At 36.3% G+C, this 27,720-nt stretch overlaps 1 protein-coding gene across 1 annotated transcript in view; it reads left to right on the plus strand.

Annotated features, from left to right (window-relative positions):
* TFEC (transcription factor EC) overlaps positions 1 to 26,068 on the plus strand; it is a 67,634-nt gene extending 41,566 nt beyond the window's left edge. Inside the window, exons 4-8 of the mRNA XM_050323797.1 lie at positions 7,519 to 7,633; positions 8,481 to 8,537; positions 12,709 to 12,784; positions 20,971 to 21,118; positions 22,062 to 26,068. Coding sequence (XP_050179754.1) covers positions 7,519 to 7,633; positions 8,481 to 8,537; positions 12,709 to 12,784; positions 20,971 to 21,118; positions 22,062 to 22,442 — 777 coding nt within the window. The 3' untranslated portion in view covers positions 22,443 to 26,068. The remainder of the gene's footprint in view (positions 1 to 7,518; positions 7,634 to 8,480; positions 8,538 to 12,708; positions 12,785 to 20,970; positions 21,119 to 22,061) is intronic.
* The last annotated feature ends 1,652 nt before the right edge of the window (positions 26,069 to 27,720 follow it).

The following is a 27,720-nucleotide window of genomic DNA, read 5'->3' on the forward strand; positions in this document are numbered from 1 at the left end:
CACTGATTCTGATAGAGCTATGATTCTTACAGACTTGAATGTTAGCGTAAGGCAAAAACATGATGCCAAGATTCGCCAAAGTGGAAAAATATTTAAATAATATGTGATCATGCAAGTGAACACTATTGAAACATAGAGTTCTAGGAACTACAGATGAACAGGAACAGACAACCTGTATCCATATGTTTCATTATCACATTAAGAATCCTTTTCTTGGAAGGTATGGAAATGGCTTAATTCTTCCTTGAAATAACATGGTTTTTACCAACAGCTATCATCCTATGGGATTTGGAATACTACATTATTTCCCTTAATAAGCTGGTGTCTTTCATATCTTGGTAATGTTTTCCTTCAAAGAGAAAACCCCAAAACTTGATATTAGAGACTGCAAATTGTGATCAGAGCTGTCCATTGCTAGTTATGCACACTAACGAACCCTTAGTATTTGCTTCAGTTTCCTACCTACATAGTGGTTCAGACCCAAGTATTGAACGTAACAACCTTCTCTTGACTAGACCTTCACCGTACTTGCCTTGAACACTGTCAGCAACCACAAGGTCACAGGCTCTTGTGAGGTGTACTCACTCAGGTACTCCAGCTGAAGTTTGCTTTTATAATTGGTCTAAGCTTCAAAGCTGAGCATCTTTCAGGACTGAGCCCCATGAATGGAAATTCTCATGTTGCAGTCTTTGCACACAGGAATTGAAGATCCCATGACACTTTATACAAAAGGAAGAATGTTAACCCCAGTGTCCTTGACAAATGCTAACTTCATTAATTACAGTCTTTAATTCTCCTTGCAGTTTTAATTAGATATGGTATTATTCTCTTCCTATACCACATTGTCACTGGTTATTCCCACTTAACCATTTGCTGTGCTAACAGTAGCTGATCTTTTGTCCAAATCGCACTGTATTTTAGAAGTAGGAAAGATGCCTTATTATATTTTGCTATTTTTAATATTTGTGTTCTCATCCCTTACAAGCTGCTAGCATCTAAATTCTCACATACATATACATAAATATATGTATCATGAATTCAAAGTTTGGAAATTATATGACTTACCAGAACTTCTTAGAACTTGTTGTGTGAATCAATACAGGTTATGACACCTGCAGGATAATTTCCTGAGACTTATGAATTTTCATACCCAAATGTCTGTTTTCACATCTCTAAACTGAAAGCAAGAACATACTTTTGACACAGTAAAATCTGTTGGAATTTTAAAGTGCTTTTGGATTCATCAGTTTTGACAGTGCTATAGAATTTATTGTAAGATCATCACTGTACGCATATCGTATAATTGTGCCATTGGAAATGATTTGTACTTACAGTAAGACTGTGTTGGATTTTTGTGAGATTATACATATATATATCTCCCGTAATGTAAGACTGGAAGCTGTTTGAAGCCTCAGTACTGCAAAAACTTTCCCCACTTAAGTGACACTGTAAGAAATAAATTGCATTATGGTGTATGAGTTTTAGTGCACATGCAAACAACTAGATGTATTTTGATTCACAATTTCTATAATACATTGTGCTATATATCTTGATTTCATAATTTAAAAATTAGCTATTACAGATCTCTACACTTCTAATAGAGCTTCTTGCTTTGTCAGACAAAACCAGCATCTTTTCTCATTGGCCAATTTCTACTATAAAATTGCTCTCAGTGTTCAGTAACATTAGCAAAGAAATTCCTTAGGATTTTCTATGTTTGATATAAATGCAGAGCAAATTCAGGTAGAGAGTTTCAACAAAATACTTTGATATATTTTTTACTGTATTTTTAAAAATCCCTGATAATCAGAAATGTGAATATTTTTAAAGGAAGTTCCTCTTTCGTGATTTTTAAAATTAAGGTTTCTGTGGAAATTTTTGCACTAGGAGCACGGTGAGGTTTCATGAGAAGGTACACATGGAAAGCCTGCAAGAGTCACCCCAGACTCTCTTTTGAGTTGAGAAGAGGAAGCAGAGGTTATTCAGTTCATTCTAAATGTCCAAGACAGGTCAGATTAATCATCCTCTGTTTCTTCTCCTCATCCTGAACCCTGACAGTGAGAGTTATTCGCTGCATGCTAATTCATAGCACATTTTTCGTACTGGCTAACTGTGAATGAAGACAGCGTATCAAAGGGAGATCACCAGTGGCCCTATCCACAAATCCACTTACCCTTCATACTTCATTTCTACTAAATTCACAAAAGAAAGAGGCAGTTGATAGTGCAACTGGCACTAACTTTCTACAACCTTTTCTGTCACTTAAGTCAGGATGACAGGCCTGTAGTTCCTCCAACCTCCTTCTGGCCCTTCTTGTAGATGGATGTCACATTTGATAGCCTACAGTCAACTGGCACCTCCTCAGTTAGTCAGGGCTGCTGATAAATGATTGAAAGTGGCTCAGTGAGTTCTTCTGCCAGCTCCCTCAGGGCCTTTGGGTGCAACCTATCCGGCCTCATAAATCTATGTGTGACTAAGTGGTATAACCATTTTCCTTGGATTATGGGGTCTTCATTCTGCTCCATGTCTTCCAGCTGAGGCAAAAAAGGCACTAAGTACCTCAGCCTTTTCCTCATCCTTTGTCACTGTGTTTCCTCCCACATCCAATAAACCATGAAGATTCTCCTTACCCCTCCTTTGTTGCTGTTATATTTATAGAAACACTTTTAATTGTATTTTACAGCAGTAGCCAGATTAAGTTCTAGTTGAGTTTTGGCCCTTCTAATTTTCTCTCTGCATAACCTCACAACATCCTTGCTGTCCTCCTGAGTTGCCTGCCCCTTCTTCCGAAGGATACACTGTCCTTTTTCCCTGAGTTTCAGCCAAAGTTCTCTGTTCAGCCTGACCAGTCTTCCTCACTGGCTCATCTTTAGGCACATGGAGATGTTCTGCTCCTGCATCTTTAACGTTTCCTTCTTGATCCAGTCTTCCTGGACTCCTTTCCCCTCAGGATCACCTCCAAAGGAACTCTCTCAACCAGCCTCCTAAACAGGCTGAAGTCTGCCCTCTGGAAGTCCAAGTCCAGTTCTGCTGACCTCTCTCCTCCCTTCACCAAGAATCAAAAAATCTACCGTTTAATGATCACTGTGCCCAAGACAGCCTCCAATTGTCACATCATTCAGCAGTCCTTCTCTGTTCACAAACAGGCATTGGGCACCTTCCTTAGTCGCCTCACTCACCAGCTATGTCAGGAAGTTACCTTTCACACGCTCCAGGAACCTCCTGGACTGTTTCCTCTTGGTGGTTTTATTTCCAGCTGACATTTGTAAGTTGAAGTTCCCCATGAGAACAAGGGCTAGCAATCATAAGACTTCTCTCAGCTATTTATAGAATATTTCAGTTGCCTCTTCATCCTGGTTGGGTGGTCTATAACAGTCCCACTAGGATATCTGGCTTGTTGGCCTTCCTCCTGATTCTTGCCCATAAACACTCAAGCCTATCATCACCATCATTCAGTTCTAGACAATCAAAACTCTATAAAATACAGGGCTACCCCATTGTCTCTCCTTTCTTGCCTATCCCTTTTGGAGTAATGCTTATGTGAATCATTCTAATTAGTGAGATGATAGAATTCTAGTCCTCAGTAGCTGAATGACTTGTGTTTGGGCTTCATTTTCATTATCTCCACATGGAATGATGACTCTGTTTTCCTAATGGCTGACAAAAATTCTGAAATGATGAGGGGAAAAGTGCTGAAACACTGCAGAAAACAAAGATGATGTGGGACATTTGGCAGAGAGACCCTGCAAAGAGATTTAGACATATTAGAAGGCTGGACAATCACCAACTGTATGAAATTTAATGACAAGTGTCGGATTCCACACCTGAGACAGGGCAACCCTGGGATGCAAGTACAGAGTGGGGAATGAGAGGCTGGAGAACAGAACTGCAGAAAGGAACCTGGGGTGTCCTAGTTGATGGCAAATTGCTTATGAGTCAGCAGTGTCCTAACAGCCAGGAGGGCCAGTCATGTTCTGGGGTGCATTAGGAACAGCATCACCAGCTGGTCAAAAGAGGTAATTGTCCCGATTGCTCTGCACTGGTGTGACCTCACCTTGAATACTGTGTGCAGGTTTGGGAAGATATTAAGCTATTAGATGGCATCCAAAGGAGGGCCCAAGAGATGGTGAAGGACCTTGAAGGGCAGCCATATGAGGAGCAGCTGAGGTCACTTGGTTTGTTCAACCTGGAGGAGACTGAGGGGAGACCTCATTGCAGTTACAACTTCCCTGTGAGGGGAAGTGAAGGGGCAGACACTGACCTCTTGTCTCTGGTGACCAGTAACAGGAGCAGGGAGGGAATGGCCTGAAGTTGTGTCAGGGAAGGCTTAGGTTAGATATTAGGAATGGTTCCTCATCCAGAGGGTAGTGGGTGGTTGAGCACTGGAACAGATTCCCTAGGGAAGTTATCACAGCATCAAGCCTGACAGAGCTCAAGAAGCATTTGGACAATACTCTCGGGCACATGGTGTGATTCTTGGGACTGTCTTGAGCAGGACCAGGAGCTGGACTTCGAAGATCCATGTGTATCCATTCCAAATCAGGACATTCTATGATTCTATGATATTTCATACCTTTTACTGCTTAATGAAAGTATTAGTGTAGTCAGATATAGACCATGGGCACATACGTGGTTGCAGCTGCTGCCCCAGTGGTTTCACTGGTAGAAGAAGGTACATGAACTGTTATCACTTTAGACAATGGCAGCAGTTACAGGCAATTGCTTTCATCAGCTGTGTAATCAAATCATCTGAAATGTCTGCCTGTGGTTTTAAGTTGAATTTACTCATGTTCTTTTGAATCCTCACATAATTCTGAACTTTCAGGTGTGTAGTTGTTTGGTTTTTTTTATTAACAGCTAAGTTGGCCTTTCATGACCTTTCATCTTGGATTTGGACACTGCCATTTAAATTCACACCTTTTTGAATAGACTGTTGAGATTTAACTATCTTTCAAGGATAAACATGAATTATTGTTTGAAAATTAGAAGTGAAATAAGCAAAATATGATAGATATGCATTTCTTATTTGCTAGATTATTTATTAGGTTATATTATTTTCAGGGGTTAGTATTTCCTATTTCACAGAAACAGTAGCTTAAATCATATAACAGCCTTTTTTGAAATCCACTGGAATGAGTGTAGTAGTCGCATTGACTCTCAATTTTTTATGTTGTTCTATTTTCATATAATTTCCATAAGCCAAATTCATTTACATGATTGTAAGAAGTAATTAAATATGTGTCTAGAGCTAATAGGAGTTCACTCTTTTAATATAGTTATCCTATCCCTGGAACAAAGGAAATGCAAAGGTAAAGCTGCAGTAAATTCTGTAGTACTTGTCAGTTTACCCCTCTGGAATGAAACAAAGATGCTTAATGTGTGAATACTCTTAGCATTCAAATCCTACCTATTAAACATTGCTTGTTCTTGAGTAATACTTGTCTGAATTCCAAACATTCTTTTAAAAAATATTTTCATTGAGAGATCAAATATGTAAGCAGAGTTTCAAAAGTGACTTGGTGTTGTGATTTTTAACAGTATTCAAGAATTATCAGTTTTCTTAAGTAATAAATATCTACTTAAAAATGAGCATGCTATTTATGTGCATTCAAAAAGAATTCTGATTGCTTCATTTAATTGCATGAAATAGAACAGGGAGTACTTAAACTAGGATCTCAGATGGTCTAGTAAAGTTATTAGTTAATTTAATAGAATTGTTATTTAAAAATAGAACATTTAAAATTTCAGATTTAATATAAAAATATATGAAGCACTGCTGTAGAACAATTTCACACTGAGTAAGTGATTGGGAAATTGTCTCTATGCAAAATAACTTGTGGTAAAACTCAGTCTCTACAAGAAAAGAAATTACCAGTCTAAAATAAGCTGTTTACCAGTAGAACTATGGTTGGTGTCTTGGTGTCCTGCCTGGAAAATTCCAATGTGTTTCAGGATCCATGGGTGTAGGGCATATCTGTAAAAACATGTTTGCTTGTCTATGAGAAACTATTTCCTTTACTAACTCATAATTTCCTTTCATGCTTTTCTGTCTCAAGTCAGTAGTTTTTACCACATTTTTTCACTCACTTTTTTCACCCACTTTTTAATTCCTTTTTTTCCCCCTGTTATCTTGGCCAGGTGGACCCAAACTCAGTTTCTGAGTTCACGTGTGTTGACCACAAAAGAAAACAAATATGTCATCACAAATTTTAGATGCAAGATAAAATAAAATAAAATAATTTTGCTCTTACTGTTATAGAAGTCAATAAGAATGCAAATCAGTTTTTTGTGAATCTGGACTTGGACATTTTCATACGCTTGTTTTCACAAGAACATACAGAAATGTATAATATATTGATCAGTGCTGAAAGCTTGATTATGAGGTCATTGAAAATGAGCAAGGCCTGAACTATTCTTTACTAAACTTCTGCATATTATTCAAGTCAAGGTAATATTTGTGTAATTATCTGAAATCCGTAGGAACATATTTCAGCCTTATTTCTCTTTGAGTGCATTCTGTGGGTTTATTAAATAATGTTATATTAAAATTTTGAAGCTATTAAGGATACTGCTATATATAGTCATGTATGTTATGCATGTTGAAACCGTTAGGTTATCCGGTCTATCCTGACAACAGCACAGTTTCTTTCCTTAATGTAGCCCCTGGTGGTCTAGTGGTAAAGGCGCGGCGCTGTCACCGCGGAGACCCGGGTTCGATTCCCGGTCAGGGCCACTCCCGGGCAGGTGGGGCTCGTTAGCCCTTAAAGGCAACCCACCTACGTCCTAAGGACCTCGCTGCCACCGTCCAAGCTCGCTTGGCCCCGGCAGATGAACCTTAGGATTAAAGGGTGGGCTCAGTTCCGCGCACACTGTGTCTCACCTAAAAAATCCAATGCGCAGGCTGGAAGGTGGAAAGACCTTCCCCGGATCTTCGCTCGCGAAGACTGGCCATTATTTATTCTTCGATGTTGTGTTTACTCTAATTTTAACTGTTGCATATAACTGGGTCCCTGAATCTTTATACTGCTAAACAAGGCACAGTATGAAGTACTAATTCAGAGTTTAGTGATGTGGTTAAAAATCACTGAGAAGCATGTCAAAATCACCAAGGTTATATTGATTTTCAACCTAATTCATGTTTGCAGTGCAGTTATGGTAATCCTGGTTTTAGAGAATATAATATAGAAGCAATTGAAAAACAGAGATGGGGACCCATATCTTGCCATCATTCTGCATCTGAAACCCACTCACAGCAGCTAGAAAGCTGCTTGTGTAACAGTGGCAGGCTGTGACCATTGGCTTTCAATTTTACTTAATACCACAGAATGGTAAACTTTCCCTTTAGACATATATACACAGCTCCTTCTAAAGAATACCAGACTCATAGCCAAAGATTTTTGCTCCTTGAATTTATGTTGGGGTTTTTTTAATCTTCAATTTATTTTAAAATCTTTATTAAAATCTTTAATTTATTTTAATTTTTTTTTCGTATTCTTCTTTCCTTCTGTACCCCTCAAGCTATCTAGCAGCATTTTGGATATATATAACAGTGACCAGGGAATGGCACCAGCTAATGTGAGTCTCACAAATGCTTCTTGCCCAGCTAATCTACCAGTAAAAAGGGAACTCACAGGTAAAAGAACTCTGAGATTTTAGTATTTTATAATTGCAAAAGTGATGATGTGTCTCTTAAAAATTGCATAAATCTTACCCATTAAAAGATATCCATAATTAAATTCCTGAGAATTTTGCACTTTGTAGTTTTGTTTAAGGGAAAGAACAAAGAGCAAGGAGAAATGTTTTCTTTCTGTTCTCCTGTTTAGCAACTCAGAAAACATGTTTTTCCCCTGTTTTTATAAACATTATGCTTCTAATAAACCTCAATATTTTAGAAAACATACTATATTCTTCTCCTGACCCACAACATAAATAAATTATCATCCATTTAATTTGTTCCAGAGTAGAACAAATGGTTCTTTTAAAACTTTACAATAAATCTATTCAAGGTAAACCCATATTAGTGGATTAAGAACTTTAAAAGTTACATTCAATTAATCCAAAGAATGCTAAAAATCATGTACAGTTTATTAGTGTCACTCAGAGAAAACAGTGAGTTTGTTCAATATCTTACAAATCTGATTAAATCTTGCATTATGGGATATAGAAAATCCATATTCACATTAGTGTATTGTAAGTTCTATCTTGATGTAAAATACAGAAAATTGCAGAAAAATACCCCTCTATGACATTTCTATGTTCCTAAATAAAAAATACTGTGCAATAAAAAGATTGTAAACAACCTACTAGACTTGTGCAAAATTTAGTACTGGTAAAATATAGATTTGCCTATGATCTACTTTAATAATAAGAATAGTAATGTAGTAAAAGGACTGGAAATCTGGTCTTCGTGACAAGAGGCCATTTTGGAAAGGTGAAATTTCTTCTTAAGGACTATTTTAATAAATGTTACTTTCTGTCAGAAGCAGATACAAGAGCAATGGCAAAGGAGAGACAAAAAAAGGATAACCACAATCTCAGTAAGTATATGTTAATCTTCCATCTCATTAATTGGAATTTATGGAGAATGCAAAAATATTATACGTTAGCTACCCCATCTCTGCTCATCTTCTAGATCAGCTTATTACCAGGCTAATCAAATTGAGCTCAGACTCCAAACACAGCCAACCACAGAGTTTTATTTCCTGAAATGAATTTCTTTCTTTGAATATTGTAATTAATTTATTTCCATATAATCTCCTTCTATTATGTTTTTATCCTATGATTGTACAATTTACTTGATGTTGTCTCTAAGAATTACAGTGCAAAACAGATAAGAAAGGAGGGAGATGATGAGAAAAACAACAGTGAACATCCAGTCTTCACACCTTATTTAATGAAGTATTCAAGAAAGAGGCTGTATCTCTCAATACAGCCTCTTGTAGAGGGAAAAAAAATTTGCAGTATATCAGAAAACTTCTAAATTGTTGTTAAGCACTATAAGTTATGGAATTTGTACGTCACCAAAGGAGATCAGGGCAGGACTGGGTGAGACTCACACTGTTCTGACTTACTCTGATACACAAACCCTGTAATCTCTGTAATCTGGGATACACTTCTGTTTCCTTTACGGAGAGCAGTGCAGCCAGGTTGTCATGGTGCAGCCAGGTATAGATGTTAGGCATTTTGATTTAGAGGAATAATCTTCTTAGAACATAGTGAAATTCACAGTTCAGTGTCTAAATATTTATAAAAATAAAACCTAATTTATATAGAATAGAAAAAAAAATCAGTTTCATTGATGAGAAAAGTTTGCCTATAAAGTTAGGCAACTTTTCTCTGTAAAGGATAATTTGAAAAAAAAGCCTGAAGGATTCTTTTTGAAAGTATTGAATAAAGTAGTTACATTTCCCAGTTCTCGTTCCCACTTTTTCCAGCGGAAATATTATAGGAGTTGGATTTGATGATCCTTTTGAATAATTTTCCACTTGAGATATTCTTATGATTCTATGAATTTAAACCCAAATTGATAATTAGTTAATAGCCACTATTTATATCTTTATTCTCTTATTTATATCTTGGTTCTCTGGCCATTCCAGTAATCTTAGAGGCATTTATGGCTTTATTTGCATGAAATTAAATACCTAAAAGTGCACATTCACTGGCATAATGTGATAGCAACCACTGTGGACCACTTTTTGCTGCTTAAAATTTCCAGATGGCATCCTTATGTCTGTCTGTAATTTTTTTGTGGACTGCAGGCAGACCATGTAGATCATTAGAACTGTTGCTAGCACATAATCTCTGAAATGCTAATGCAGCTACTGTCTATGTTGTTTGGGCAGGAACAGGGAGTTTTTGCTAGTCTAGGATAGGTGGTGGATAGGAGTTGTCTGGAACTACAAGGGGAAAGACAGGCTCATACATACACTAGGGATGCCTGGTCCTACTGCTGCCTTCATTGTTTATTTAGGCTCTGAGGTCATCCTTCCTAATCACAGGAGAAATGTCTGAGAACTTTCCCTCACTGCTGGCAGCTAAGCTTAAGGCAGTATGCCACAATCATAGCATTGCAGACAGGGAGCATCTGCTTTGCTTTGGCCCCAGGTGTACAATTCAGAGCTCAAAGTCTCTCTGGAGATAGCTCTACTATCTAATGGCTTGGACATAATAATGTGTTGCATATAAAGGCTTTATTAGTGTAATTTAATCTTTTGTAAAGGTTTCTTAGACAGGGTCTAAAAAATCTGTTTGTGGAACTTGATCGGAACTATACAAACATTCAATATTCAGGTTGAATTTAGGTCCACATTTTGCAAAAGTGTTCTTGTACATTCTCATACCAAGGAGGAAATAAGGAACTACAAAAAATTTCCTGTTGAAAGGTTTTATTCTCAATGAAACTATGAAAAGGGATTTAGGTTTAAGAAATTGAGCCAGATTCACACAACAACAAGAGTTTAAACCATTAGAAAACATTGTTCTGTTTTTTTTTTCTTCCAAGTAAAGAATGTTTTATCATCATCCTGTCCATGTAGTTTGGAAAGTCATTTTCTGTTTTGGCTTATGTATAATTTTGATTCTTGAAATGTTATTGATAACTCAGGATATCACTGGCACTCTAACAGACATATATCAGGAAAACGCTATTGAAACATGTTTCCAAGCTTCAAAATTTCCCCCTAACTCATTAGCACAATCACTGGAAGCTTCTTTTCAGGAAAATATAAAAAAGAATAGAAATAAAAAGAATTCTGCAGGTGCCCACTTGTAAAGGTAATTTTTTCTTTACCTTGTTTGATAGCCAATCTTTAGTTGACCACTATTTGATGAGTATCTTGCAGAGCTTTTCCACACTGTAAATATTAATGAAACAACAGCTATTATACCATAGGACTGTATAGCTAAAGCACATTCTTTAACTATGTTTGCCTTGACATTGTTTTGCCAACATAACTAAAACATATATTTTAATTTCTTTAGTTGCTATGTGCTTTTGTACACTGTGTTCTCCTACAAGATCTGGCACATTCATGCCAATGGGATATAAGAGTTCACTTAGCAGTACATGCAGGAGGATTATAAATCTGTCTTCTGTGTGTGAATCATGACTGCAAAACCTGAGATGCTTTTATTTGTTGAGTGAAATTCCTATTTCTGGAGAGATCAAGACAAGATAATACATCCCACCAAGGTAGAATACTTCATCAGAATAAATAATAAAACTCAGAGAGTTTCTGGAGCTAGGGAGGAGATCAGCTAGGGAGGAAATAACTGACTGCTGCACAAATCTAAGACCCTCACAGAGACAGGAAGAAAACACTTTTATGTACCAGAAGAGGTAAAGGAATAAAAGTGGTGGGGCTGAGACTGAAAGCAACATGCTCATATGACTGAGAAGACTGAAGTCAGCCTTGAAAGATCCTCCAGGCTACCCTTGGTTGAACACTGATAATGTAGCACTACTGGGTGTTTTGTACTTATATTCAAAATTAGGACATTAGATATTAAGTGAACATCTCCATTTGTGGAGCACGTATCTGTTCTGCCCCTGTTCCAGGCTGGACAGGGCTGGTCTGACAGACTACAGTGGCATTAGCATATTGAGCCCAAGGTAAGGTCTTCCAAGATGGAAAGGATGAGAGAAGCAGATCAGTGTGATGATAGTGATGGACCAAAGCTGAATCCTGCTCATTCAGTGAGATTTGCATTGAGTTAGAGTACAAAGAGGAGGGAGTGGACAAAAGTGTGAGTTCACATCAGTAGAGACTGCTGGTCTTCGACAGCCAGCAGTACCCCAACGGGACCATATTCTCACTAAATATACTTTCCATCACAATTATGTACAAGTAATCCTCCAAAGTGATGAATGTCCTTTGGATCTATACATTAAAAATGTTAAATTTCTCAAGGGTCACATACTCCAGCCTGGATACCAGTACAATGCTGATGAAGCGAACTGAAAGCACAGAGAGGCGGAAATAATTTTAAGAGGCTTATCTTCTGTTTTTCCCTTTCTAACTAAACTACAAAGAAAATCCATACAATATATTTTAATTATTTAAACTTTGGTTTTATTAATTTTCTCTGTGTTTTAGAAGTTATTCAAAACATGCTTGTTCTTTCCATAACCAAAGGAAACTAATGTGCTGGGGATGAAGTGTTTCTGGGACACAGTCTTTCTCTGTTTCAGTGGGGGGATATAGTTTCAGTTATGTCCTCTTTGGGGTTTGAAATGCTGATAACTGTAAATAAGGGATAGTGGAGCTGTTACCTGTGAGCTGTAACGTGAGTACTACCAAACTATGAACTGCTAGATGAGTTGTCTTGTGACTCTGTGGAAGTCACCAGCAAAACTCTGCCAAACTGAAATCTCTGTTCTATGCGAGCATGGTGGAGAAAGGCTACAGAAACATCAAGAAAAAGAAGTGTTAGCTCACATTTAGACAATATGTGACTATTTAATTCTCTAGAAGTCTAGCAGTAAATGGAGGAAAAAAATGATAGGCAAGCTAAGATACAGATTGTACTAATCATGAAGTTTATTCTGAGAATAAGTCAGAAACAGGTAGGAGTTCATGTTGGGACTGCTATTTAAGGAAGAAATTTTCTGTGCCTTGACTGACTTGTGTATAACTAATTAAAATGTTTTATATTGAATTTCGCCAAGAATATTTTACTACAAATATAGTGACTGTTTCTTTTTAACAGTTGAGAGAAGAAGAAGGTATAATATTAACTACCGAATCAAGGAGCTTGGCACACTCATCCCCAAGTCCAATGATCCGTGAGTTCAACAGTCTTTCCTATAATAACATTTATAGTTTAAATTCAAGAAAAAAAGAGACAGCTGTATATACTGGCTATAGGATTGAGTAATGGGATACAAAATCTTCCATGCCAGGTCACTGGCTCAGATCAGGCTGTTAAAGTAACAAGCCTCTGACAGATTTTTGGTGCCTGTTGAAAAAACTTATGTGAAAGGATAAAATGAAAAAATTCCAGGGTGTTTAGGAGTGACTGCCACATCAAGAGAAAACAAACAAACAAATGAAACCCAAACAAAACCAAAAATAAAGAAATAAATAAATAAAGATAAGCCAAACAGCAGAAAGTCCATCTCTTTGTCCCTGGGCGCAATTGTGTGGTGTCTCTGGAGAAGGACAGAGTGATGCTTTCAGCCCTTGCCATGGCCCTCTAGTGGGATAACACAAAATTCGCGTTGTGACTGTCTGCCCTTTGACTAAGGAAAAAAAAAATCAATAGAAGAGACTATAGACTGAGCATTTTTCAGAAGTCCTGCACTCATTGCAGGGAAAACACCAGTCCTAAAATGCAAGGATTAAAGTAATAATTGATACAATTGTTATAATAATATCATTTTATACTAATGCATATACTTACAGTAACAAAAAATGCATATTGCTTGAACTATACCTGCATTCTCTTAAACCTTATATTTGTCATCAATATAAAAAAGGTTGTCTTGTAGGAAGGCCCACTGCTGGATTAGCAATAACAATTCAGTGTGATATTTAAAGTTGAATTTTAGCCTTAGATTTCTTATGTCACTAGCGTGATTGTGACTTGCATAACGTTGATTATACAGATTTTGTCTTTATCATTTACATGTCAATACAGACCTGCATGATACTTCAAATGAAAATATCTATTGATATTTCACCCTTTTTTTCCCTTAGCAGTAAAAAACTTTTGATTATGTTAAAGATTTCTACAACAATATAAAGCTGTCTGAGACTTACTTAAGTGCAAGATTAGCTTCACTTGGAGTGAAATCATCAGAGAGAAAGTTAACGTACTGCATATATTTTAGAGAATTCACCAGCTTGTCTCCTTCTATAGTATCCACCCAAGATTAGATAAATGGGTATGTTTTTGTTATTAATATAGAATTAGGTGTTGCAGCTGAGTTAAAATAAAAAGGGCTTTAAGTACCTAAAAAAACTTTGGGCTTTGTTGCAAGAAGAGACTGGTAGAAGCATTTTAATTTTGCTGATGCATCTTTCAGTATCAATACCATTTGGGCAAATAATTGAAAGATTTCTCAGAAAAACAGTGGATGGCACTGTTGGTTTGCAGCTATAAAGCAATAATAGAAGGCAGTTACACTGCAATTAGAGATGAGCACAAGGTACAAAATCCAGTTACCTGCAGAGGTGTTTCAGTTACATGTTTTGTTCTGGATTCAGATTTAGTTTGTGAACTAAATCAAAACATTAATGCCAATAGCAATCACTTAAGCTGTTCTTAAAATGAATTATCTGGACCTGCAGTTTTGCTCCAGTAAGTGGATGGTGGACTTGACCCACAGATTTTGGTGGTGTTGCCTGATTAAAAGTTTCAGGTATAGATCCTGAAGTCATTGCCTTATCTTGTTTTAATCTGCAAACCCATGACCGAGTTCAACATGTGACAGACCCAGAGTGGTTTATGTTTACAAAAGCACAAGGTAAACTTAAGTATCTCACATTCTGAAGACTGCTGGCTTCAAAAGGCTGGTAATCAGTACTCTTGTTGAAAGTAAGCCTGTTTAAAAGCTTTCAAGTTGGTGTTAAGAAAAAAAAGGCATCGAAAGGTGCAGGGCTTTTGAAACACTAGCTTGCAACATAACTTTGCTATAGCTTAGTGCCAGGATAAATTAATCCAAAGAAGTGTAAACACTTTTTTCTTTTTTGTATTTGTATTTTTAGGTGGAAATATATTAATTTGACCATGTTGTTTTGTTGGCTAAGCAGATCAAAATTATTATTATTTCCTTTCGGTATGGTCCTGTGTTGCCAAATCATAACTCAGTGTCCTTACCTCCTCTTTCAGTTCTTGCTTTTCTTTCATAACACCTTACTGTGCCTCCAGTCTCCCCCTCTTCTTTGAAAGAAAGAGATTTATCATATTTTATAATACTTCATCTGTAACATTTTATCACATATATCATTTTCACCTCTTATATTGGTTTTAGAAAATTCTTCTTATAGTGGAAACTTAGCTGTAAAAGGAGAAGCCTAACTGATGTTTAGACTAATGACAGTGAGGAAAATCAGCCTTTACACTGAAGAGCAAATACTGCTATAACTAAGCCATTGTGGTTAGCATGCCTGCCCCAGATGGCTTGCTTCAAGAAGATTACATTCAGATTCAGGAACAGAAAAGGACATTTTTTCTGCCATTTGGAAATCTTTTATGATTTATATTTCTTAGAAGTGCTGTGTGGGGTTTTTATTTCACTTGTGTTTTGTTACTTATATAGTGAACTTGTTTGGCTCCTGTAGAGCTTCTGCAGGGACTTTCTTTTGACTGGCTAAAACCCGTATTCTTTTCACCTTTTTATTTTTTTTTTTTTTAATTTAACAATAAGAAGTGTGGATTACACTGCTTAAATGAATGGGCATTTTAAGTTCATTTCATCAGCATTAGAAAATGTACAAAAGCATGAGTTACAAAGAACTTTGACTCTTTTGTTTAATCTTCAATGCTTAGATATCCAAGTACTAGATGATTCAGAAATGCAAATCAGTTATATAGAATAATTGAAAAATAGAATTTTAAAAATGCCAGAAATAGTCATATTTTATTGGAAAGCTCATAAAATGTTCCTTTAATTATACTCACCTTTCCATTTGTGTTCAGCCTTTCAGAATCCACCTTTAGGTGGACAGGACTTCACAATGTGATGGAGTCTGGAAATGCCTACACAAGAACAGTTTTATGATAGAAGGACTTGAATTGTCAGAAAGCTAAAGAAGAAGCAGCTCCCTTCCTTCAAGAATTGTAGTTGTTTTACTGAACTAGGGTGTTAGGAGAACCACTGAGGATTTGGGCAGAAGCAGTGGTTTGCTCTCACTCTCTCCTCTCTGCTTTCTGCATCTGCCTGACCTCTCTGCTCTCTGTGTGCTCCAGCAGCCAGCACAGCCACACTTCTTGTACAGGAAAAGCTTGTGTACGCTCCTGCTATTTCAAAGTGGAAACTTACTACCTCTTTCAGAATACACTTCGCAATTGTGCAAGTCATCAAAACATGTACAAAGTCCTTCAAAATATTTCTTTGAGCAAGCACAGTTTACAGTTAATTTCTCAAGAAACAGAAAGTAATGGTCTGCAAACATAGTTTCAACTTTGCGAATGTATTTGTTGTTAGTAACTGTCCTGTGTTTGGCAAACCCTGTGACTATCACACTCTCACAAATGTTGGTTTTGTTAATTAGTTCTAATCTTAGATGACCAGATGCTCTTGTCCTTCCTACAGGAGTTCAACTTATTTAAATTAGTGAAGCACCTTTGACTTAACAAAGTTAAATTAATGGAAATGAGCTGAAGATCAGTCTCTGGTGTATGTTTTGTTTCTCCAAAATGGGAAACTCTCCTAGGTGAGAGTTAAATATTTTGTTCTGGGCAGTTGAGTTTTCTAGAGAGATTCAGATCTTAAAATTAGGAGGAGCCAGGGTTCAGAGACAATAAAACGTGGGTTTTTACTTATTTTTTACTTTTCCATGCAAATCTTCTGAAGTGTGGTAGACCTCTGTTAATTAAACGCAAGAACACATGTAGCTTGCTAAAAATTTCAAATTATTGTACCACATACACACAGAGAGACAAAAATTAAATACTCCTTTGCAGAGGCCATTGCTGATGACCAAACCTGCAAAACTCCTTACTGCTTTCAAATGACTTTATTTACATGTAGAATTTAATATGTGTTTCAGTATCTACAGAATGAAGCATTACATGCATTCAGTAAAAATTACAGCTAAGATAAACAAAAGCAAACCAAAACAACAACCAATAAAGCAAAACACACAACTCCCCAAAAAACACATGACAACCCCCACCCTCCCCCCCCACCAAAAAAAAAAAAAAAAAAGAAAACCAGATAGGAAAGGAATTAATAGACAGTGAAAGATTAGAATTAGAAGAAAGAATTCCTGCTGTCTCCAAAACTCAGTAGATCTAAATCTAACTTTATACATTCAAACCAGTTAAGAATGCACATATTTTGTCTGTTTTTATAGAGCAGTTTCCAATTAAATGAGTTACAACTGCCAATTATTGTTTAGATTTTAAAGGTTCTCAAGTGAGTTTGTAGGCCTTTCATTTCAATTTTAATCTCTATTGTATGTAAGCACAATATAGAAATCTCTAAAAAGCAAAACCTATAATCTCCTAGTGCCCCTTATATAATTTTTTAGATAGCTTTCTTCATTTGCACCCCATTTAGAATCCATTGTTTTCAGAGAAATAACAGAAACCTAATAACTGATTGGAGAATTTCTGAATTCTTCTTATGCTCTTCTTCTTATGCTCAAAGCTTGTGCTTTGAGATAATCCATTTTCAAATGTTGGGTTGTTCTTATTTCCCATCATAGATGAATCTCATCGCCTGCCTTGCTAGATGCATTGTAGGCTATTGCTAAACAGGAACTTCACCTGTACTATTGACCCATTTACCTTCATCCCCACTAGTTATATTGCTACTCTTCCAGCCCTGCACATGTGCATAGAGCCTCTGTTTCTCCACAGCACTGTCCTGTGACTGCTGTGTGGTGCTCTGGGCTAGAATGGATGAGGAGTACCTGCAATGCAGAATTAGCACAGACACCTTCAATATTTTCTTTAGATCCTGGTATAGAGAGACACAAAGTGAACTTCATGTTGGCTTCTAAGGTCACCAGCTGATCCATTGCTGTGGATATTGGAATATTTAAGTTCAATATTCAGATGTTGGAAGATTTAACTTCAATACTCCTTATTTAATAAGACACCAACCAGTATACTTATATATGAGATGTAGAAGATATGTGGAATACATGCATACACACAGACACACATACACATGTTAAATAATAGTCTCTTAAACAATAATAATAATTACTGCATTTTCATCCTATGATAGTTTTGCCTCTCAGATCTGTAAATATTACCACAAGAGATATCTATCCAACTGACCAGATCCATCTCTCTGGCAGTCTGAATCTGGGAACTGGTCTTCCAGTGAACATTTATTTCAACCTATGACAAATAATATCTTTGCCATAGAAATAAAAACCTCGAACTATGAAGGTAATATGAACTAAAAGTAAGCAATATCACAAAGGTTGCAAATTATGTGTAACATGAATGAATTTAATCACAAAAAATATTCCAAATGCAGTCATGAATACATGGCTTATTAATATGTTAAACAGAAAAATCAACCAAAAATATTTTTGTCTGAATTTGATTTTGAATTCATAAAATTTTATAACTGACATGAAATTCTTTGTGAAAACACTGTGTTCATATTTTTCTCATGCTGTTATATTTATTTCCATTTTTCCAGCTGTGGATTTGTTTCTGATTTCATAGTGCTATACCTTTAGGTTCAGACCATAAGTCCAAAACTGACTTCGTTTTGTCTTTATTACTTTCTAGAAGCCAAACTCCCTTGCTTAGGCAGATTGCATTTCTCCAGAGTATATACTACAGGCATTCTTATTCCTCTAGTGCTTTTCAAAGTTGCCATGAGTTGGTGATGGTAGTCAAAGATTTTCCCAGAAATTATGCATTATTATGCATACTAAAAACTTCCTTAACATGTAGTAGGTAAACCACATGCAAGAAGAAAGTCCTCTCCTAGGAGGGAGCCCATGGGATGCTGACAGGGAAATGTTCTGTCCTCCCACCTGGGCAAGAAATTTAGGGAGAGGAAGGAGGGGGCAGAGGAACTGCCAAGATATGACTCAGCTGTCATGAGGGAGACATGTTCTGTTCTTGGCTCCCAGTCCCATCTCTGTTCTAGCTTTTTTGACCATGGAATGTCTAAATAAGAATACACACCCACTTCAGTGAACATCAGCTTCTGATGTTTTGGTTTTGCAGACAGCAGGGTCTGAGACAATAATTATTTTCTCTCTGACCTCCTCACCTTCTAATTCCAAAAGCTGTGCGTTCCTGGCACACATCACTGAGGTGAGAGGAGGTCCTATATGCTGGAGCCTCACACTTTATGTGCTTCCCAGAGAGAACAGATATGAGTTTGAGCACATCTGGATCAAAAAATGGTTTCTCCTAAATCTCTAGCAAATTGTCAGAATTCTATGATATGGTTAAACACTGTGATGCTTTATCACAAATAATTTTGTGTATTCTTGTGAGTGCCTTAAAGCTATCAGCTTCTTAAGGTTTTATCCCTAGTAAAGTGCATCAGGAAAGGCAGGGTGGCCTGGATCTCTAAATCCTGTACTTGCCTGGTTTTTGCTGTATATATTTAGTAGAAAAACAACTGCATTGGCAGAAGTCTCTAAGGGTGCTTAGCTTTGGGGTAAGGGTGCAAGGTTCCTTAGGCATTTACTCTGAGAAGCTGAATGCAAAACGGCTGCAATAATTTTTTTCATCATAGGTGAACACAAGAGTAGGGGCAAATCTCATTAACTGAAACAACCAAGGATAATAGAAAAAAACCCACCAAAATAAGCTATTAGAGAACGAAGAAGGGCCTTGAGAATTCTGAAGGGACTGGAGGGGAAGTGTTATGAAGGGCAGCTGAAGTAATGTGGTTTTTTCAGCCTGGAGAAGAGGAGACTGAGGGGAAACCTCATTGCAGTCTACAACTTCCTCATGAGGGGAAGTGGAGGGGCAGGTACCAATCTCTTCACTCTGTTGATCAGTGACAGGACTCGAAGAAATAACATCAAGATGAGTCAGGAGAGGTTTAGGTTGGATATCAGGAAAATGTTTTTCACCCAGAGGGTGGTTGAGCACCCAGGGATGTGGTCACAGCACCAAGCCTGTCTGAGTTCAAGAAGCATTTGGACAACACTCTCAGGCACATGGTGTAGTTCTTGGGGTGTCCTGTGCAGGGCCAGGAGTTGGACTCGATGGTCCTGATGGATCCCTACCAGCTCAGCATATTCTATGATTCTATCATTTTACGAATAAGCGAAAGTGATGATAGACTGGAGTACAATTTATATTCCTTTTTGACTCCATAAATGCCAATGAGTAAATATATGGTATTATAGGTATTAAAAAAATGCTTGTCCCTCCCAGTGTCAGATTCTTAGCTGCAGAAATATCTTTTCCTTCTCAGGGTTGAGTTATAGGGCCAGAACCTTGGCCAACCTTCTGCTCAGCGTAAGCAGTCTTGCACAAATTTCTTTCCTATTCCAAGGCCTCCAAGACCTTACTTAAAGGATTACATGAACAGCTGATAAATGCATACATGAAAACCCTTGAACAGATGCATTTAAACAAGTGTTTTATTACTGTAAGGCTGTTTATAAGCTGGAATTTAGACCATTATTTCCTGAATGATGGGCAGGTTTAATCTGATTTTTTTTGCAAGGTGCTTTTTTTGAGTTAGGGTCTGCATGTGGCTGTGTCTTTTGACTTGGATTTTATATTGTTTCAAGATTTTTGAACATGATTTTTGTCATTCCCTAGTTATTATGGTTAAAGAAGTGTGATTTTTCTGGTCTGTCATCAATGAGGAGTGGCATTCAGCACAGATAATTTTTTTTCTCTACAAGCATAAAAGCAACCTCATTAGTAAGTCAGGTAAAAGGAGTAGTATATTCAAAATGATCTTTAAAAATTTAGGCTTAAGTCCTCAGTAATGTATATTTCCTAGTTCATTAATGCAGAAATACTGCACATAGATTTTAATCTTAGAGTTAATAATAAAAGCAATTTTCACTAAAAATATAAAAACTGTAATGGTAGAATCATGATATTGCATTTAGCTCTCCCACAAAAAGTCACTTTATTACTTTCTTTTGACACTTATTTTCATTCTGGGATTAATTTTACTATATAAGGGCTTCTTAACTATTCTATTAAAATTTCCATTCAGAAGCAATAATATCTAAGAGTGAATAATAGTCATGTAAATCATTATTTCATATTAATGTAAAAGATTTTGTAAGTTCTTATGAATTCTGCTGACATGCACAATTGTGAAAAGGTTATCTCTACATTCTGCAGTGATATGCGCTGGAACAAAGGGACTATTTTAAAAGCATCAGTGGAGTACATCAAGTGGCTACAAAAAGAACAACAGAGAGCCAGAGAATTAGAACACAGGCAAAAGAAATTAGAGCATGCTAACAGAAGACTCCTACTCCGAATTCAGGTTTGTATGAGAGTGTTGCCACGAACTACAAAGCTTTCTTAGTACTTATCCCTCATCAAATGTTATTAATCTATGTAATTTTCCCCCAAATGACATTTATTAAAAATGAAGTGGCTTTCCTATTTATTTTTGTGTATATTGGAGAGGGGTTATTTTCCAGGTTTCTAGGAAATTTCTTTGATAATTATACCTTACGTAAAGAAATTCATGGAAAGTTAATAAACTATTGGTACAAGCAGTTTCATTATGTATGTGTTAGAGCCAGAGAAAGACAAAAAAGGTAAGGGAAAAAAAAAATATCCCTGCAGCCAAAAATCAATACTGGACACAAAATTCCCTTCAGTATTTTCATTTTCCCTTTGTAGCCATTTCACACATTACACTTGCTTGGTTATAGTGTGTCATGTTATATCTGCTTTTGACATGAAGAGATAGAATATAGCCCTTCATAGCTCGAAAGGCAAGATTCTAATATAGACACATACATATGAAAATAGGATGGATGGATGGATGGATGGATAGGTAGACAGATAAACAGATAGACATAAAATCAATCATCTCACATATGTTGATTTACTCATATATCTGTATATCATAAGCATCAGCACGTAAAGACTCTTCTGTTTCTCTGGATAGCAGTGGATAACAAACTTTCAAGTTGCAACGTTTTTCTACCACCTTCATTGGATTCAGTATCCAGTGGGTGTAGAAAGGCTGTCCTACCTCTTATGTTCCTATAGGATAGTTGCTTAAAGACAGATGAAAACACTTGAGTGGCAATTTCTCATAGACTAACAATTTAATATTTTAAAATGTAGTCTAACAATTGGAGAAAAGGTGTAATTAATTTGCATGCATGATTCCTGTACTTACTGCGGTAGTTCTGAAGAAGCTGCTTTGTCTTTTAAAGTTGTTGTCTAATCATTTTCATTTGAAATGTTAGGAACTGGAGATCCAGGCACGTGCACACGGCCTCCCAGTCATGTCTTCACTCACTGCTGTCGATTTAGCTGCACAGGTCATCAAGCAACAGTCTTATCCAGAGGAAAACTCTGTAGACTACTCTCAACAAATACCTCTGGTACATGGACAAAATTCTGATGTTTGTGATGGATCTACAGCGTTTTCTGATCCCCTTTCACACTTCACAGATTTGTCCTTCAGTGCAGCTTTAAAAGAAGAACAAAGTCTAGAGGAAATTTTATTGGATGACACAGTGTCGCCATTTGGAACAGATCCACTCTTGTCCTCCACATCCCCAGCTGCATCCAAAGAGAGCAGCAGGAGAAGCAGCTTTAGCACAGATGATGGAGATGATTTATAAAAGCAGAGGGGGTCTCATACTTTTCTAAACCACTTGCTAAAGACTGATTTGAATGTAAGCATGTTGTTTGTTCTTACTTTAAATACTTATAAGGAGGGACACTGTGAAGATGTTACTACGTGACAAAGGTTTAAATCAGCCCTTGCTTCACAGGAAAATGAGATGGACATGAACTCATATCACTTTGCCCCAAATTTACCCTCTGTTCATAGCTGACATTTGCACAAATCTTTCTTCACTGGGAATATTTCTACTATCATTCTATGACTTCTTACAGTACTATGAAACTGGTTACTACAAAAGGAATACCCATATTACAAAACTGTACTCAAACTCTTTTCTATCTGCTTATACTTTGCTAAAAACATGAGTTTTAGTAATTTTCTAATTTCTTTATTTTATATAACTAAAAATTCTATGAAATGTGAAGCAACAGAGAACTATTTGAGCTGGGAATTGCAGAGATGTTACAGATTTTAAAATTTAAAAATTTAAAAATACAGATGGTAATGCTTTCACACAGGTAAAGTAAGCATGTAGTTTAAACTGTGTAGGCTTCTCTTTAAAAGGAAAAAATCCATTAAGCTTTCCATGGAATGCCATTAGTTTTGGGGTTTTTTTTATTTCATTTGTAGAAAAATGGAAGCTAACATAATGACAGAGACTCAAATGAACTGAGACACAAAAAGATATGGCATTGCATCAGAAAAGCCGTATGGATGTACAAGACATCACAGACATTCCATGTTACAATTAGCACAATTTAAAACTACTGGTAATACTGCTATGTCAGCTGCTTATTTCAAGAATATTCAAACTGTATTCTTTTTTATGTAGAAGAGACTGGAATTCAGAGATACAATCCTGTGCTTTTGAATGATGCTTTCAGTTCCTTTGGCAGCACAGTGAGGTTTTTCCAAAGGGACTGTATCCATATGCCTTTGATCCATTTGGACCCAGAGGGAAATGAGAAGATTCCCATTCCATACGCTTGAAACAAAGAGAATTTAATTTTGAATTTGGCTTTAGATTCACCACAGAAAAGCTGAAAAGGTAGACTTTTCAAACTAAAGGGGATATTGAGAAACACTGATGTGATGCACTGCCTCTCTTAACTAGCTTGCTAGGAGGGGACATTCAGAAAACCTGTTCTGATGACTCAGTAAAGACTTGTCAGTTAGAGGGCAGGTAGAAGGCATATCACTTCTATACTTAGTGAAATTCTGGAGAGTGATGTATGTTCCTGGAGGACACTAAGTGTAATCATTCTAATTGTAATATTAATAAATGGGAAAATAAAGTGGCACAGGGTCGTCACAGCTCTTCCTCAACCAAAGCCAAAAGATCACATCAGGGAGTTCTCTAATGATTCAAAATATGTTTCAAAAGTGTGTATTAATTTTGCTGTCACCAAGCCTGCCTCACAGCCCAGAAACATCACAGGTTTGGAAATAGTAAGAAAAGATTAAAGTGGATTGCTGTTTGTATTAACACTTAAAATGTCTTTAAACTTATTAACGAAAACCAGAGCAATTGTTTCTTACTATTCTGTTATGGGTACCTGGGTCCTCCTCACAGTCCTTGTGAGGTTCGTTTTCCTCCCACATCACAGCACATTCCTGACCAACCCAGTCAGTGTCACGATAGTTTCATAATCATAAATTTAGCAGCTGGATAATAAATTACATCCAGATTGCTATGAAAGATGATGGAGTGTCCTATTTCAGAAGAATATTTATATTTTTAGGAAACTCAAGGTTTTCTATGAGCCTGTGCAAACTACTTGGATATAAGGTGGTCTGTAAGAACAGATTTGACCATTAGAAGAGGCTACAATATGCTCCCACTTCATGGTTATAAATTATAACAACATGAAACAGAATTCTGGTAATTTTTTTTCTTTTTTTTGGGTAGGGGTTTTGCGTTTGTTTCTTTTTTGGTTTTGCAGTATGTAGGAAAGAGCTGCAAAAGGTGGATGAGCATTACCCAAAGATAATTGGATGTAGGACTGAACACCATTTTAATTGAAGTGCTTTTAAATTGGATTAATTAAAAGAGGAAGTACTTTGTCACAGTTTTCCCAAAGACTAGCTAATATTGACATCTGAATACAAAATATGATGAATTAAAAGTAACATTTAGGAGCATATTAGGTCTAGTATAGTATGAGTAATTCCATTTCAGCTGAGTATTGTCCATATTCAGGAAGGGATATTTGGTTGATATCAAATGCCATTTGTCCTTGTACTGCAGTTTCTACTACATTAGTTTTAAATACACCAATGTGGATTGCTCATAATGGAGAAAAAGAAATTAAATATGAATGTATGACATGATTTTCCCATTGAACTTTTACATGTGAGTTAGACCATACTTCTGAACTATACTGACTTTAAATAACATCCTGAATTTCATCACTTTTATAAGTGCTGTTCTAAAAAAACATTATAGTGCATCCATTAAATTTTTTAAAGTTGATTTTCATTCTTCTGACAATTGCTTCAGTTTAAAGCACAAGAATTTTTCTCTCCCTTTTTGCATGAGAAACTTGACAGAAGCTAGTGAATGTTCTTTTTGCAATATGCTGTATTTCATGTATCGTTAAACATATTCAAGCTGTTTTCATTCACTCAAAATCCTCAGCCCCCTTGCTTAAAACACTAAATGCATCAATGCCCGCGGGTGTTTATTATGGCAATGGTGTTTCACCAACATTGCATTTTTTCTAGCAGAAAGTCATCATAATTAGTACGTTAACTAATGGCTATAGACTGGATTACAGCTTCACCCTTGAAATTAAGTGGTGGTACAAGGTGCAAAACTAATCTAGGACATTCTGGGGATTAATAGGTGCCACTGAAGGTATTTAGGAGATGTGTGTGCTGGCAGCCACATCCCAGATTTCTAGAGTAAGCCCTCCCTCTCCCATCCCAGGTTCAGTGATGCTGCTGTGAAGCTGAGAGGACTGCTATGGCAGAGCTGAGTACATTCCTAACAGCTTGCACAGAGGAAAGGGATTTCATGACTACTGGGACAAATCCTGACATCAGGCAGAATTTTTTGCTGCCTATGCAAGTATTATTGGGCTGAAACACGGTGCAAGCGAAATACACTTTTTGGCTATTTCCTACAGAGATCTGTTTAGTGAAATCTCGTGAAAGAGGTGCATAACCTGTCTGTGGTTCTGGGCCTAGAAAAGAATTTAAAGTCTTACAGAGCTTGACCTCCAGCTGGGCGGGGGGTAGGGAAACTGGCTATTTTTGTCAAGATGTATTAAATGAGAAGTTCTTGCTTGTTTTCAGTAGCAACTATTCAAAGCTGGTGGACATATTCCTACAAAATACACAAACCAGCAGACTGATAATTACACAAAAGGAAAGGGAGTCAAAATACTAACATCTTGTTTAATTCATAACATGGATATAGATCTATACTAAGAACAGAGAACTAAATTATTTCATTGTGCAGAGTGTGGGTTCTGTGAAAAGCTACACTAAGTGCAAACAGTTTTAACAAACAGGAATACAGTTGCTTTATACAGTAAAATAACTAAATATAGTTCCTTCACTTAATATGACCATTGCTATTACAATACTTTTTGAATTTAATAGGACTGTATATATGAATTGAGGATGTAAAATTATTGTAATTTAAAATTATCTTAAGTCTCTTAGATAAGTAAAAGCATTTACATTACTATTATGAGACTGTAGAATATTTTTATAATAATTGCCAATTTTCATTTTTAACCATATAATATCTTGTTTTCTAAGTCATTGTATGCAGACAGAATGTACTTTATTACATACTGTACATGCAATCTTTTTACAGTTATGTTTTATATATGCTGGTATTTTATGTTTATTATATGAATATAATTAAAGGAATGAAAATAAAACATCTCTTTACATGCCCCTTATGAAACTTCACTGTCTAGACCTTCAAGAATTGCTGTCACAAGACATTGTAGTAACATCCACTAAGAACATCTGAGATACCTAACAGACAAAACACTTCACAACTGTTAAACATTTAGACCATTATGATAGATCATGATCCAGTAGCATCCCATTAATAAAAATAATTGATACATTCTTTAATATGGTCTCCTGCCATCTGCTTATTCCTGCTGCTAAGGCTTTGATTTATGGAAAGTGTTTTCAGAATGTTACAAAATTGCTAGCAGGCATGATGATATCAGTTAAATCACTAAGAAGCTCTACAAAACCCTTTTAATGTACTAGATGTTCCCCAGACAATCTAGAATAAACAGAATATTGTATTTTAAGATATAAAACCTTTTTTAAAGCTGATAATTAGGTTGCATTTGGCACTAAAAGATACTTTTACTTACTGAAGTCAGTAAGGATTCGGATTTCATTTTGAATTCCTGATATCAAGAGTGCTGCTTTCTTTAGAAGACATTTGGTGCTTTCTGTGCATGAAATGTTGTAAAGTTTGTTGAGTAGTAATATGCATTTCATCTATAGTTTTGTAATAGTTCATAGTTTCTTATAAAATAGTGCTCATTATTTGTACACATCAGATAAACATTCTATTTGTAATAAAGATTTTTCCAGGCTCTTTATTTTGACAAATCCGTAATAAAATTGAAAATTATTATAAGTATTATTTAAAGTTCAGTGATTAGCTATGGAAAGAAGCTTTGCTTTTTTGCATATTTATTATGAACTTAGGATTTGACCATAAAAGATGCTCAGTTCCTTTGTGATGGACTGAGAGCCCTCAGTTTGCTTTGTAGAAAGGCAATGCTCAGCCTGTTGCAGACTCAGACACTTAATGATTAAATAAACAGCATCAGGAAATAAAATCAAAAGTTATTTCAGACATTAGAAAAGCCTTTTTTGATTCACTGCTTGATTAAAAGTAGTGTTTTTTTGCAATTGACAGACAAACAGATTTAATGCCAGCATCATTTATGCTGACAACCAATGGGAGATTAGAGGAAAATGTATGAAATTGTGATAATAATTGGATCAAAACTCTAATTATAAAGGAGACTACAGTAGTGAAGTATGCCAAGGCTTATTGCTTAAATCACTGGTACCCATCAAGTTAAATATATATCAGTTTCATTAATTGGCAAGCACAAGACAAGTGTTTTATGTTCAGGGTGGTGATGATTCTGATATAATCCACCACATTGTGGTTAAGTATATGATTCATATAATAAGAAAAAGGTGCCTTCAGGCTATTGTTCCTAGCATGGATTAAAATTTACATATTGCTTCTCCTTATGTCAAAACATCTGGTGCCT

This window comes from Myiozetetes cayanensis, unplaced genomic scaffold, assembly GCF_022539395.1.
Source record: "Myiozetetes cayanensis isolate MyiCay16 unplaced genomic scaffold, myiCay2020 scf3, whole genome shotgun sequence".
Taxonomy (NCBI): Eukaryota; Metazoa; Chordata; class Aves; order Passeriformes; family Tyrannidae; genus Myiozetetes; species Myiozetetes cayanensis.